Source organism: Lates calcarifer, linkage group LG13 (genome assembly GCF_001640805.2).
Source record: "Lates calcarifer isolate ASB-BC8 linkage group LG13, TLL_Latcal_v3, whole genome shotgun sequence".
Lineage (NCBI taxonomy): Eukaryota > Metazoa > Chordata > Actinopteri > Centropomidae > Lates > Lates calcarifer.
The window spans coordinates 13,099,040-13,112,698 of NC_066845.1; the positions used below are offsets into that span (position 1 = coordinate 13,099,040).

At 42.6% G+C, this 13,659-nt stretch overlaps 1 protein-coding gene across 2 annotated transcripts in view; it reads right to left on the reverse strand.

Annotated features, from left to right (window-relative positions):
• fam172a (family with sequence similarity 172 member A) overlaps positions 1-13,659 on the reverse strand; it is a 156,549-nt gene that overhangs the window by 53,272 nt on the left and 89,618 nt on the right. For both annotated transcript variants that reach the window (XM_018668786.2, XM_051074982.1), the window contains exons 9-10: positions 9,067-9,183; positions 2,615-2,699 (exon numbers count right to left, since the gene is read on the reverse strand). In XM_018668786.2, the coding sequence (XP_018524302.1) occupies positions 2,615-2,699; positions 9,067-9,183 (202 nt within the window). The remainder of the gene's footprint in view (positions 1-2,614; positions 2,700-9,066; positions 9,184-13,659) is intronic.

Consider the following 13,659-nt stretch of genomic DNA (forward strand, 5'->3'; position numbering starts at 1 on the left):
ACCAGCATGGAAAACACAATCATCATATCATCACTGCACCACACAGGGAGGCAGGATGCAAGCGGAGGAGGGGAGAGAGAGATGTATAGAGAAAGTCAGAAACAGAGGAGAGTAAGGAGAGAGAGAAGAACAGACGTAGAGGCAGAAAAAGCAACAGCAAGACTTGTCCTGCAACCCGTTCTCCCATCATGCTGCCTGACCAGTCCCATTGCCCATGTCTAAGCACACATCCAATACTTTGTTAGCCTTCAGACATCTTAGTATGTGTGTGCTTCTGATCACATGCCATTCTCCACAGCAGCTGAATTGCCCCGGGCCTGGCTCAGTCTGGCTCGACACAAGAGCAGTGGTTCACACTGTGATGCGTGTATCTGCATATGTGCATGACAACAAGGATTCACTGGTCTGTTCTCTGTTGCTGAGACACTTTGGTGGTCAACCCCGATTACCCCCACCTACAAGCACACAAACACATACTCTACCATAGCAACCCAGATAACAGCATTCATGGTAGTGGAAGAGGTGACTGTTGTGGAGCTGTATGTGTGTTGATTGAAGCACTGGGCAATGATGCCCTGACAGCCTTCCCTCAACCTTCTCTCAACCTTGTCACCTCTGTTGCTCTGCTGTGACTCTCGCCACAATGGCAGCTGCCTGTGAACCTGCCAGGCTGCCAAGGACACAAAGACGACCGAGTCAACCTTTGACATCAGAAGCTGCCACCAAAAGACCAGAGACAAGCTGAGTTGGCAGCTCTGTTAACAGGCCAGAGACTCAGATCTTTTCAGCTTGGTTAAAGTAGCAAAAGTCAATAGAGCACAAGTCAATAGTGCATACATACAGATGGAGGTTGTGTCAAACAGGTCTGTGTTAGGACAATGTCAGGCAAGCCAGCAGTTTCAAAACGAAGACCTAGATATCTTGGCTGAAAGGTTGCTGTCTTTTGACTGGCAGCAGTCACTGAGAAGAGACATAAAACATCAAGGTAAAAAACTGACATTTGAACATGAAATACAGTATTGGTTTTGTATTGAAGGCTAGATGACATTTCAAGGAGCTGATTCACTGGTAGATGTTAAGGCCACCCACCCACACAGCTCCGTGTGGAACATGGTGTTTTAGTGGCTGAGATGAGATAGCAGTGTTGGAGATGTATTCACCGACATGTGGAGCATGTGTAAGATGACCTACACATTCACCGTGATGTCACTGAGGGGATTTGAAGAGAATAAAATCACAAGGCAGCACCTCCTGAGTGTACACATGTAACAATCAGTGCTTAAACATACACATGAAAAAACAAAAGATGCATTTGATAATTATGACATTATGATATATAGTATTTCCTTTTCAAAGCTTGAATTTCCTTTTGTTTCTTTGTGTGTGCCTGTGTGTGCACGCCTGCATGTGGGTCACTCTTCAAACAACACTGCAATCATCATCTCTTATCAACGGTCATGTTGAGGATTACAGCTTTCATCCCTAATCCAACATTAAGGACACATTCTCATGATGGCCATGACATCATCAAGGCCAGTCAACCACAGAGAGGGCACAGGGACAGGAAGCCAAACACCACAGGAGAGGATTAATGAATATAGGAGACAGAGCAGATGATGAAAAAGAAAGAGGGAAAGGGCGCGACAAAGAAGACAAAAATAGAAACAAAATCAAACGGCACATTTCTGTAGCGTGTGAGAGACAGCCTCTCTTTCTGTGTGTATTTGTGTTTCAAGATAATCTGCCACTGCTTCAGTTTCTCAGTTTCTCTGACAATGATCCCTCTCAATCAGCCTTACTAAGACTTCCAATCTACCCAACACCCACAAACATGCACGCACACACACACACACACACACACACCCAAATGAATTCTGTCAACATACACATCACACTGCACTGACTGAACCCTGATAATCTTCACATGTGCACTGCTATAAACCACCAATGAACACAAATATGGAGGTATAACAAACACTGAGGGGTGTATTTGTATTTAAATTATTTACCTATTTATGGATATGTGCACATCTGTTATTTATTCAGGTTTTTGCTATTAAATAATTTCACCTACCTGTAATGGCAAATCAATTGTGTCTTAAGTTGGTATATTACATCCACCTTACTCTCAGTTGTGGCATGGAATATAGTATCTAATAAAACATCCTAAACTTGATTTACCCATCTTCATCTTCCAGAGGAGAGATCATTCATTTTTTTAGGCTACATTTCAGGGACCTATAGAAATGGCTTATGAACCTTTCACTGATTGATTTCATTGACTATTTTAATAATTACTACATCACTGGTTGTGACCCTCTGGCAGTGCCAAGACTCCCAACTGCTGCTACCAATTGTACCACTCACAATGCAACCCTGATTCAATTTTTCACCCTTGAATGCAGAATAAAAACTTGGCTTAGCTAACAATGACATAGCACCTGTTACCTGCATGTGAGGCATTTTGACTGGCAACTAGTGTGCTAGTACTCTTACAATGAACCAAGTCAAATTTCATGCACAATTGTATTTGGAAACTGAAAGCAATCCTGATTATACTCTAAGTAGATATGGTGTAATAGTGTTATTACTGGAGTTGGAGTGTGTTTTATACCTGCAGAGACTCGGGGGCAGTCTGGCAGCATGGATTCCAGTGGTGTGTCCAGGGGTTCTGCACTCGATACCCAGTTATAACAGTGCTGTGGGAAAAAGAAAAAAGGAATTGCTGATTGGAAACTCTGAGGAAAGATTTCTCACCATAGCTACATATCATATTCAACTAGAGGTTGTAAGCACTTCTACATAGAAAACTTTGAGCATATAGAGGGTTTGTGTATAGGATGTGAATATAGGACAATCAACAACCTCCAACACAGACATGCATGTTCAATGATGGATATACAATAAGTGAAAGGAGGATTTGATGTGAAAATGTATGTCTTTTTATCTTGATGCCTCCATGCCTTTTTTAAAAAACACAAATTAAACATGCTATATTCATTACTGAAATATAGTATGTTTAAATGAAATTGAAAGTGATATTAAAAGAAAAAAGAAAAGAAAGAAGCCAAAAAAAGAAAAAATGGAGAAAGAGAGGGACAAGAAAGCAAAAAGAGGGAGGCAAGGGAGACAAAGAAAAGGGGGACAGGTGGGGAGCACAAGGGGAGGTACAGTAAGCAAGAAAGAGTTGTGTGTATGGCAGAGTGAGGTTGGGGGAGAACTAAAGAGAGAGGGAGAGAAAGACAGGAACAAGCAATTAAAAGCTCTGTGACATGTTGCTCAGACAGCTTGGCGTTTGTTTGTGGTGGAGAGCTGAGGCCTTCTACCATGGTACATCAGTGGGTGCCCTGGGGGGAGGGTGTCTGTCCAGCTTGCTGACCCATAACCCCCTGCAAACACCCCTAGTCCTCTCAAACCCCCCTGTGGTTGACAACTCTACTGTCAGAAAGAGGAGAAGACCTCTTTATCTGGTTTCTGCTGTCTTCATCTCCCTGTCTGTGTGGCTCTCCCTCTCTCTATCTACTAGGTTATTTCAAACATATAATGGTTAAACCTAATATGCCTTTGATGAACCACAGCAATAGCTTACTAGAAAATAACTTACTTTTCCCATGCTTTGAGTTTGGTATGTTGTGGCTTGTAAGGTTAGTACAAAAACAAGGGAAAAGGGAGAGAGGCAAAGAGGGAGGTTGAGAAGGAATGCTTGGAGAAGACGTTCCCCAGATAAGATAAAAGTTCAATAGAAGAAAGAGAAAATGTAAAGAGATTAGAATGTGCAGCTGGCGTCCTTCTGAATCACTGCTTATCTGCCCTTGTTTACTTTCACCCTGGCCCCCTGACAGCCATTACAGTGTTGTGCACACTTGTGTGTGCCTGTGTGCTTGTGTGTGTGGGTCAGTGATTACATTGCGGGGGGTCTCCCACAAAGATGAGTAGTGTTGTGAACCCTTCAGACTCAAACATGCACGCACGCTTGCGCATTTTTGCCCTCAGCGACCCTGACTCCCAAGCCCCTGAGAGGGGAGGGACTGGATAAACGAATGTGTGAAACTTCGGCCCCTCCAAAAAAAAAAAAAAAAAACACACACACCACATACACGCAAAAAAATCCAGGGTCATAAACAAACATGCACACCCTACTCCCAGATATGATCATGTTTTTCTGTATAAATGTAAAGATACAGCAGGACACTGAGTATACTTGATGTTTAATTGAGCCTTCCTAGCTGCTGCTTTTTGTCTACTTAGGTTTCTGCAGCTTTGTCAAACTAAATGTCTTTTACTATTTTGTGCTTGACATATACTACATGTTTTGTCACACAGTAATTTATTTACTTTAAGCTTATAGAGAAATCTAGAAACTCATTGCTTGAGATGACTGTAATGAAACATCTGGCCCATGTACGCAAATCCTTAGCAAATATCATTAAGGAAGTAGTAGTAATATCTACAAGTAAGTAAACAAAATTCAGTTGGGAAATGTGTGCAGAAAGGACTGATATTAAAATAAAGTTTGGCTCATGTGTGATCCATTCCTAGCCAGTCAAAAGAAATAAAGATGAACTAAAGTGAATCTGTCTTTTAAATAGTAGGAATGCCCCTTCACTTTCTTCCTCTATATTTCATTTCTTCAGCTCTGTCAATCAAAAGTGCTAGCAATCGGAAGGAGCATGGCATAAGAGGAGCCAAAGAGGTTGAAGAAAGATCGGCAGAGAGATGAGGGGGAATGGAGGGGAGGAGGAGAGGGGGTTCAGTGTTGGGGGAAGATGACAAGTCATCTTGGTAAACAGTGGCATATTGTGTATTTTTAGATCCTTTGCTTTGCCCTAGATGTGCTCTCCTCTGAGCCTGGGCTTGAGGGCAGAGCGGTGTAGAGCGGCACAGAAGCAGTGGGGCTCCTTGACTGCTACATCAAGTGTCTCATTGTATCTCCTTTAATTCATTCAGTCTGTCTGGAGGAAGATGTCAGCTGGGCTGTGGAGCAGTAGGCTGAAGGCGGCTGGAGAGAGGGGCAGGAGGGGAGTCTTTCAAAGGGCCCTCCTCCCTCCCCTTCATCTCCACCATCACCACCAATGGAGGCAGGGAGGCCGGGGTTTGAATAGATTTGTCAAGGCAACAACACACATGTGCGCACAAACTCTTGCATAAATGCACACACGCACACACACATACCACACAGCCCCAGTGCTGTGGGAGACCGCAGGCATAACAGCAGTCGCATAAAGGCAAGGCCTGCTGGCTGGGATTAGAGAAGGGCGATGTGACAAAAGGATGGCACATCACATCAGCTGCCTCTGACGCATAGCATCATCACTTCAAGCAGCTCGTCCGCCGATCAATGGCGCTATTGAACTAAAGGCAGACAGAGAAACAAACATGTAAACAGATTTGACTCCCCCCCCACCCCCACTCACCCACCCACCACTGCTGCTCCATGCATGTGTGTCTATGTGTGTTTGGATTTGCGCTGGATATGCAGACATACATGTACCCACATTGTTGCGCAATGCATTTTATTTTGCTTAATCCCTGTATCAACATTTTGCAGAAACAAAGTTCTAAAAGATCCTTTAAAATGGTGAGTTGGTTAAAACTAAGAGCTAAAGCTAATCAATAAGCTACCAGCATGGTCTGAGAGTGTAAATGACAAGCAGATGTCAGTTCTACCCCTCTACCTGTGAGGGATGCTTTTAAGCCTTCTCTGATACAGTATGTGTATATGTGTGTGTGTGATCCACCACCTGCTGCTGTATGCAAGTCAGAGTGGAAGCCACTGCTCTTCTTTCACCTAAACACACACACGCACACGCACACGCACACACACACACGCACACACACACACAAACACACACTGGGAGTAATGGACACAAAACACTGCACTCTGATGATGATGGCAGGGTTATCTAATGGAACCATCATAAGGACCAAATAGGTCTCTTATAGGTGTCCATATCCACTACACATTAAGTGTCACAGGATTGCACACATATGGTCCTCAAAAGGGGATGTGTGCACCCTCCCTTCCAAAATCTGCATCAAAGTAACAGATAACACTTAGGTTTGGCCAGAATTCATGAACAGACTTTAATTATCACAATGCAACAATAAAACAACTGGTTAAAAATGGTGACTGAATAAATGAATAAGTCACTAAATTAACTTATGTTGATTTTTCTAGGAAACTGTTACATCTGAATTTAATAAAAATAGTGAAGCATTTGTATATTTTCAACCGTATTAGGTTGGCTCTGTTTAATGGTAAAACAGTATCTCCACCTCTTCTTTTCTCAAAGCACACATGACTAAGCTCCATGATCGAAACTCTGTGCTAAGTGTACAAAAGTCTCCTAAACCATAACACACATGACAGTCTGCAACCTAACTTCCCAGAAAGTAACTGCGAGTATCAATTCTTGCTCACTCTCTCTGTGTCTGTCTCTCCCACCTCCTCCAGTTGCTGTATAATCTCTATGGATTAGGATGGTTTATTCATGACCATAGTGTACTCTGTATGTGTGTGTGTGTGTGTATGTCTGTGTGTGTGCTCTGGGCAGGCCACTAGAGTGTGACAGCAGGCCAGCACAGTGACAGGAGACACCTTGGAGACTGTGACAGGCTGCCAGCTGTACACCATCATTCACATTTCTCTCTCTCACTCACTTCTCCTCACTATGCTACTCATCTATCTCCGCATTCATCTCTTCATCTCCTCTCCTCCATCTGTATTCACTCCATTCACATCCTACCTGTCTTTTTGTTTTTCTTTTCCACAGCTCTACCCTGCACTTTCTCAGCGGCAGTCAACAGGATTTAAATAATTGAACATTTCTCATACTTTATTTCTCTGTCTATTTCTTTTTCTGCCTCAGTCAATGGATGAGTCTTTCCATCTCTGCCTCCGCTTATTCCCATTCCTTTCTTTTTTCCTTCACCTTCACTATATATTTCCTCTCCTGGCCGTGACGTCATTTGGCCCTCGTCTGACCCATTTGCTTTATATAACCCGGCCCAGCAGGTGCTGATCTCTAAATCCCATCTTCTCTCTTTCACTCTCCTCTTCCCATCTCTCCATCCCACCATCTAGTGACTTCTTGAACCCTGGAGGGAGGGAATTATCTCTGTCTGAGGAGAACAGAGCAGTGTGCTGCTGGGGTGCCCCGACCTCACATGCACCTGTGTGTGTGTGTGTGTGTGTATGATACAAGTGTTGCTTGTGTTAAAGATCCAGCTGTGTATGGGTTATTGATAGCGATATCCTTTAAAAAGGAACATGTTATGCACCTGCTGATGGGCCTTTGTGTGCTCTTAAACATTTCAGTGGATTGTGTGATCATTAAGAGCCAAACATAAGAAAACAGAGCCAATGATAGAGACCCCTAAATCAGTTCAGAGCAATGGGATTAGCATATTGGGTGAAAAACAAAAGAACTCTGACCTTTTGGTGGAACCACTGCACATACAAAGTAATGGTTTCTAATGTAAATGACTGGGACAGATTAGAATTTGGATCCAGCTCAATCCTCAAGCTGACCTGGGACTTGTTAACAAGCAGTGCCATCCATGCCCAGAAGCCAGTGATGTGATAAAATACTAAATTTGAGTTTATACAATTGAAGTTTTGAAATATAAGACAATATTTTTGTCATTATTTTGCTGGTCTCCTGTGACAGTATCAATCAGATTGTTAAAATATGCAAAAATATCTCATCACTTCACATTGTTCCACAATACTGGCAAGAGCAATAGTCATCAAAACTCCTTGCTTTCCAAAAAAGTGTAGACATTGTTTTAGAATTAGCAACAAGTAGTGAGTCCAAAACTATATTGGCAGTTAAGAAGTTAAGGAACAGAGGCAGAAAAAAAAACTGAATGCACTAGAAATCTAGACTATGTAAAATTTATAAATGTACGCACTTTTTCCAAATTTGCTTTTTTTGTTGTATCATTGAGAAGGGCATAGCATAGGTGTGCCACTGTTTCCCTCTAGAAAAATTCCCTTTAATTAGGCAGGCTCCTCTCTTAATTCTGCCAAAAAAGGACTGCGGGTTAATGAGTACGAGAGAGTGTGAATCCTTGCCTGTCCCCTGCCTTCGACTGGACAAAGAAGGTTATTTCAGATTTATTGTTCTGGGTAATCATCACAAATAGAAAATCACTTAACATTCCAATTATGCTGTGTCCCACACATCCCTTAGATGAATCAAAAATAGGAGATGCCAGACAAGGAGAAGGGGGCCAGTGCAACCTTGAATCCCCACAACTGAAACTAACAAACATACACATTCATAGACAAGTAACACACAGTTGAGCAGGCAAACTAAACACACACACAAAATGGGAGATGACAGAAATAGCAAAAACAAACGGCAAGGGATATAAAAGAGGATGTAATACAAATAAAGGTATGGTGTGTGTGTGTGTGTGTGTGTGTGTGTGTGTGTGTGTGTGTGTGTGTGTGTGTGTGTGTGTGTGTGTGTGTGTTTGTGTGTGCGTGACATTTGCATCTCTGGCTCTCAAGCAGCTCTGGTCTTGGCTGGTCCTCATCTGTATGTGCATACTGAGTGAGCCCAGGTGCTGCGTATGGCGCAGAGGTCACACCAGAAAGGGCAAGTGCTAAAATGAAGCTAACACAAATGCAGGTGCATTCTATCTCATATGCCTACCCACAAGTACATAGAAACTCATGCATGCACGCTTACATATATACATGCCCAGCCACACATGCCAGCGAGGGTTAACTGTCTCAGTTATTCATTGACATGCACCCAGGAACAAAAAGTGGGGCTGATAAAAAATATATATATATATATAAAAAAATAGAGAGGGAAACAGACAAACAATGGTTCTCTATGACTTCTAAGGCTAGCTGTTGGTCAGGGGTACCTGTGTAGGTCAGCAGAGATGTGCAGGTAGAAATTAAAGAGGAGCAGAATCTCAGACCTCAGCTCACCGCTGGGTGAAATTACATGATGAGATGGGAGCCTAGGAATAGACCCCTGCAAGGTTTGCAGCATCTTTGTTTGCCTTCAAGGTGTGTTTGTGTATTTGAGTGTGTGGTTATTTCACCTGCTGCATCCAGTCCTGTGTGCCTTTGCTGGTCTCCTGCAGCCAGATGTTGTGAGCAGAGTCAGTCAGAGCCACGGCACACACTCTATTCTTCACCTGCATTTCCCTCTGATTCATCTGCCACAAAAAGCAAATCAAATTCATGTTAGTCACCCTTCCATCATGTTAATGACACAGTCACTGTTGAGGAGGACAACATTTGTTTCAGACAACATTTAAACAACAAGAGACCTTAATCTGTAAGAGATATAATAACCTCTTTTGAAAAATATGATCATCTTTTTGAACTGCAAAGATTTGAAAAAACATATTTTAATATGACATACTCGTTGCGTCAGTAGATACTTGCCTAATAAAAATTTTATTCCTTATGCAACACACACCATCAGCCTACTCCTCGGACCGTGATATCACTGGCCAAGCGGACACCTTTGTAACTGGCGGATACAAATTCAACCTGGTGTATAGCATAATGTTATAAAGTGAAATATGAAAGAGCTGCTCCACTATAGCGTGTCCTTGTCACGTTCTGTACAAATGTCCTTCCCTGTGCACGTTCAAATACCTCGGTCCCCATTCTTAATACCCTTTCCCTTCACATGTCACAGAGAATGTGGCATGAGCAGGCCCGTCTTCCTATTCCCCTCTGAATGTCAACGCCAAGGAAAATGTCACACAAAGGACTTGTTACCGCACTACAATAGACTTCCCACACCGCTGGTCCTACCCCAAGGAGTACCGTAGCCAGGCATTGGGAACGAGCCGTTTCACTCTGCTTTGCTTTAAGATAAAACAGGAAGAAAAGAGAACAGGACGTGCAACAATAGGTTAACAATCACCTACTGTATAGATTTAGTGAAGCTGGCAGAGAGACTGGTGGACTGGGGATGGTCATGGTGCTGCAAAATAGCACTGAGAATAGTGATTGTGTGGTCATCTACACATGGTGCTAAGACTGTACAGACCAATTTTTAACTGCATTAAATCTTCATCTTAAGTGTCATCTGGAGACAGGAAAATCTTGGCAGTGTCCTGGACCACTGGACTTCTGGTGGGATTAAAATGATGATGGTGTTTATGGCTTGGTGCCTGAGAATAAGACTAGCACTTCAGTGGGAAATCTAGTTAATGTTAAGGCTAAGGCAGGGACTATCGGGCATTAGTTGGTGCTTGCATGTAAGAATATGATCAATATTGGCTTATAAAAGCTCAAGTGCAATAAACCAGAAATAGGGCTTAGGCATGAGTATAAACCTACTTTTTGGGCAGGCATAGAGGGTTTAAGCTGGGGCAACAGTATGAATCTGTGTCTGACACTCAGGCTGAGGCTAAGGCTGGAGCAATCACAGAGGCCAGCTCTAGCTGGCTGGCTGTACATCATAATGACGGTGGGCATTTGAATACATCCTCCCTTGCCCAGCCAAATTAAAGTGGGAGTGTATAGAGATAAATGGAATCTATTAAGGCACTAAGGACTCATACATCATCCAGCTGATAAGACTTCCACTGGAGCGTCTTTACCATGGTAGAGGATAAAGCAGACTGAGAGGGGAGGTACAACCATAAGCATTAAGAAAAAAGTAGAGATAGACAACAAAAGAAGACTGACACTGCACATGTATGCACAGACACATTTCCTCGCTCACACAAAATCATACAATCACATACACACACACAGATACAGACTCCCACTTCCTCAGCCACGCTTGGTTGAAAAGCTTTCCTCTGGCAGAACTGGGCCCGTGGGAGTAGCAAAGTCAACCTTTTAAAACTGGAGGTGTCAGTCAAGGTCCTGTTTTCTGGTGCTAGCCAAACGGGCCAGTCCCTGAGTACAGGGGCTGCTAACAGAGGCCAGGAAACAGGAGACAGTGGACTGACTGCCCATGGAAAACGCTAAGCACATGACTTCAATCCAGTCAAAAACATCACCAAAGCCTGGGCTGAAAACACTTTTTCCACTTTCCAAGTGGATAAATGGGTCTCTACTTGCTCCTATTGTATGCCCCTTTAAAACATCTGAGTCCAATATTTTTTTTTATTTTTGATGGAAAACCAATGTATTTTACATGGGTAAGGTTCATTGGAAATCACTGGTATATTAAAACTGTAACTGTGCTATAATAAATTTGGTAACTTGTGCCAAAGTAAACTGTATTTGCCAACCTGCCATTAATGACAGGTTGTTTAAGTCTATCTTTGTTTAAATCATTTTGACATGCCACTTTTAAAACAAAGTACTTTAGAGAGATAACAAAGGATATGCAGATAGATGGAGGCAAGACACAGAAAAAGAACACCCCGAAAGACGACCAGAGGAGGTGTGTGTGTACATGTCTGCATGTGTGTGGGTACACGCATGGATGTATGCATATGTGTGTAGGAATGAATGTGAGCAGATATGAGAGAAGTGCACAACAGAGGGGCAGTTTGGTGGAGAAGCAAGTGAATGACAGACAGCGGTTAGACAAAGATAACGGCATGAACAAAGAAAAAGGCACAGCTGGTAAGGTGGGAGTGAAGCTGAGCTGTAGATGGTGCTGGATGGATACGTCTGGAACTTAAATACTGGACTTAAGTATTTAGACAGTGCATGGTTAAATATGCCTTGACAGACTGTCTCATCAAGCAGACAGATGACTGGGGGAAATTGAAAAAAAAAAAAAAACTGGGATAACAAGATCTTTGGAAATGCTAAAGCACCTATTCAAATTGAAAACATTCAGCACCTCTTGATGATCATTGGTGGGTAAAAACAAGTTTTCCCAAGCTAAGTTTTATTGGTTTTAAAGACAATGAAAAACTACTTTGTCTCTGCCATTTTCTAACAAACTTTTGCGCTCAAGTTTGTCTGTGATTTGCTAGTCAAAGATACTTACACAGTGTTGTATATTTGCTGAAATGAGGAAGGAAAATAAATCAGGAGCTCTGTTTTTCCTGACGATGCCTCAACCAAAGATTAAAGACCAAGGAACTCCATCTCCCAACACTGGCTATATAAATCACTCGTTCTGACAGTTCTCATCACCGCAATGCCTACACACATATGGTTGGCTGTGGTAACAGTTGGGGTAATAGGTTGACAAATAATGACTCCAGGAGAGTGTTTTCTATGCAGTGTGGCCCTCAACCACAATGATTTTGACACCACTGGGTCCCATGTTTTACAAGCCACAATGACAAATGTGGTTTGCTGCATGTTGAAAGGAAAGTCTAAGCATGTCTGTGTCTTCTGCTAGGTGGGTGATACTCATGATTAAGTTACCAACCAGTCAGAACCATAAAGCCACATGCTCCCAAGGGATGTAAGCTGTCTTATCACATGACTCATCATGTTATAATTTTTACACCACGTTACCCTGTGAGTTAGTGTTAGCCATCTTTATCCAGAATGTTAAATGTGCTAATCCACTATGTAACCACAGACTGCGGCTTTAACAAGGAAACAGACCAGCTGTTGTGATCAGTCTTGTATCGGACAGGGAAAAAGGAAGAGAAACATGTGGAAATACTTGTTGAGCTAAAACCAACACACAGATGTTGAGACATTTGCTGTGTCTCTGCTGGCCTTTCCTTTAACACTAAAGCAGCTGGATATGCAGAGCAAAGTTCGGGTGGGGCTTGGACATGGAGGGCTTGCATGTGAAAAATTGTAAGAAAGGGGAGTAGAAAGGCAAAGGGTTATAAGAGGAAGCTGAGTGGATATCAAAAGTAGTATGCTAGGAAGGAAAAAAGAAAGGAGTGAGGAGACAAAGCAAGACAGATTACAGATAGACAGGCAGATGTGCACAACAAAGAATATTTATGAATGTTTTATTGATCCCCATGAGGAAAATTCTCTTTTCCCTTGACCCACTTCACAGGGAGATCAGACCACAGGGTCAACTTCAGAACAGCATCCCTGAAGCAAGAGGGCTTTCACTGTCTTCCTAAAACATAAGCAGAAGCTTAAGTGTAAGTAGAAATCTGTCCATCACAGAGGTCTGAACCTGAGTCCTCAGCTTGAAGGGCAATCTCCTTACCCACTACACCTGATGAAACGTTTATCACCAGTGTGATGTATTTCATCTAGCTTCTGAAGCATTCAGGCTTGTAAGTCTAATTCAGTTGAATTATCAAGGCCTTTTTGACAACATACTTCAGTTTTCCACAACAAGAAAAGGTGTAAAAAATTTCTTAACCCATTTCAGTGACAAGCTATCACTGTGATTTTGTGACCACCACAACACATCATGTTATGTTCCCCTGAACCATGATAACAAAGCTGAGTCACAACTGATGACGCACACTCAAATTCACCCACCGCCCCACATACATTCAAACTCTGGATGAACTACAAAATCCTTCTCCCTCTTTTCCCCCCCTCTCTTTTTCTCCCTCATAAACCATTTCTTTCTGATTTCTCTGCAGAGGGCCTGGTTGCTATAGAGACCCGCAAACATCACAGATTTCTGACCCCCTGGTTGGCACAATTCTACTAAATCTAGCTTTTCACAAGATCCATGAAATAGCCAACCCCCACACATTTGGAGCCACTCAAACACACACACATGCAGACATACACACACATACACACACAGAGACTTTTCTCTAACC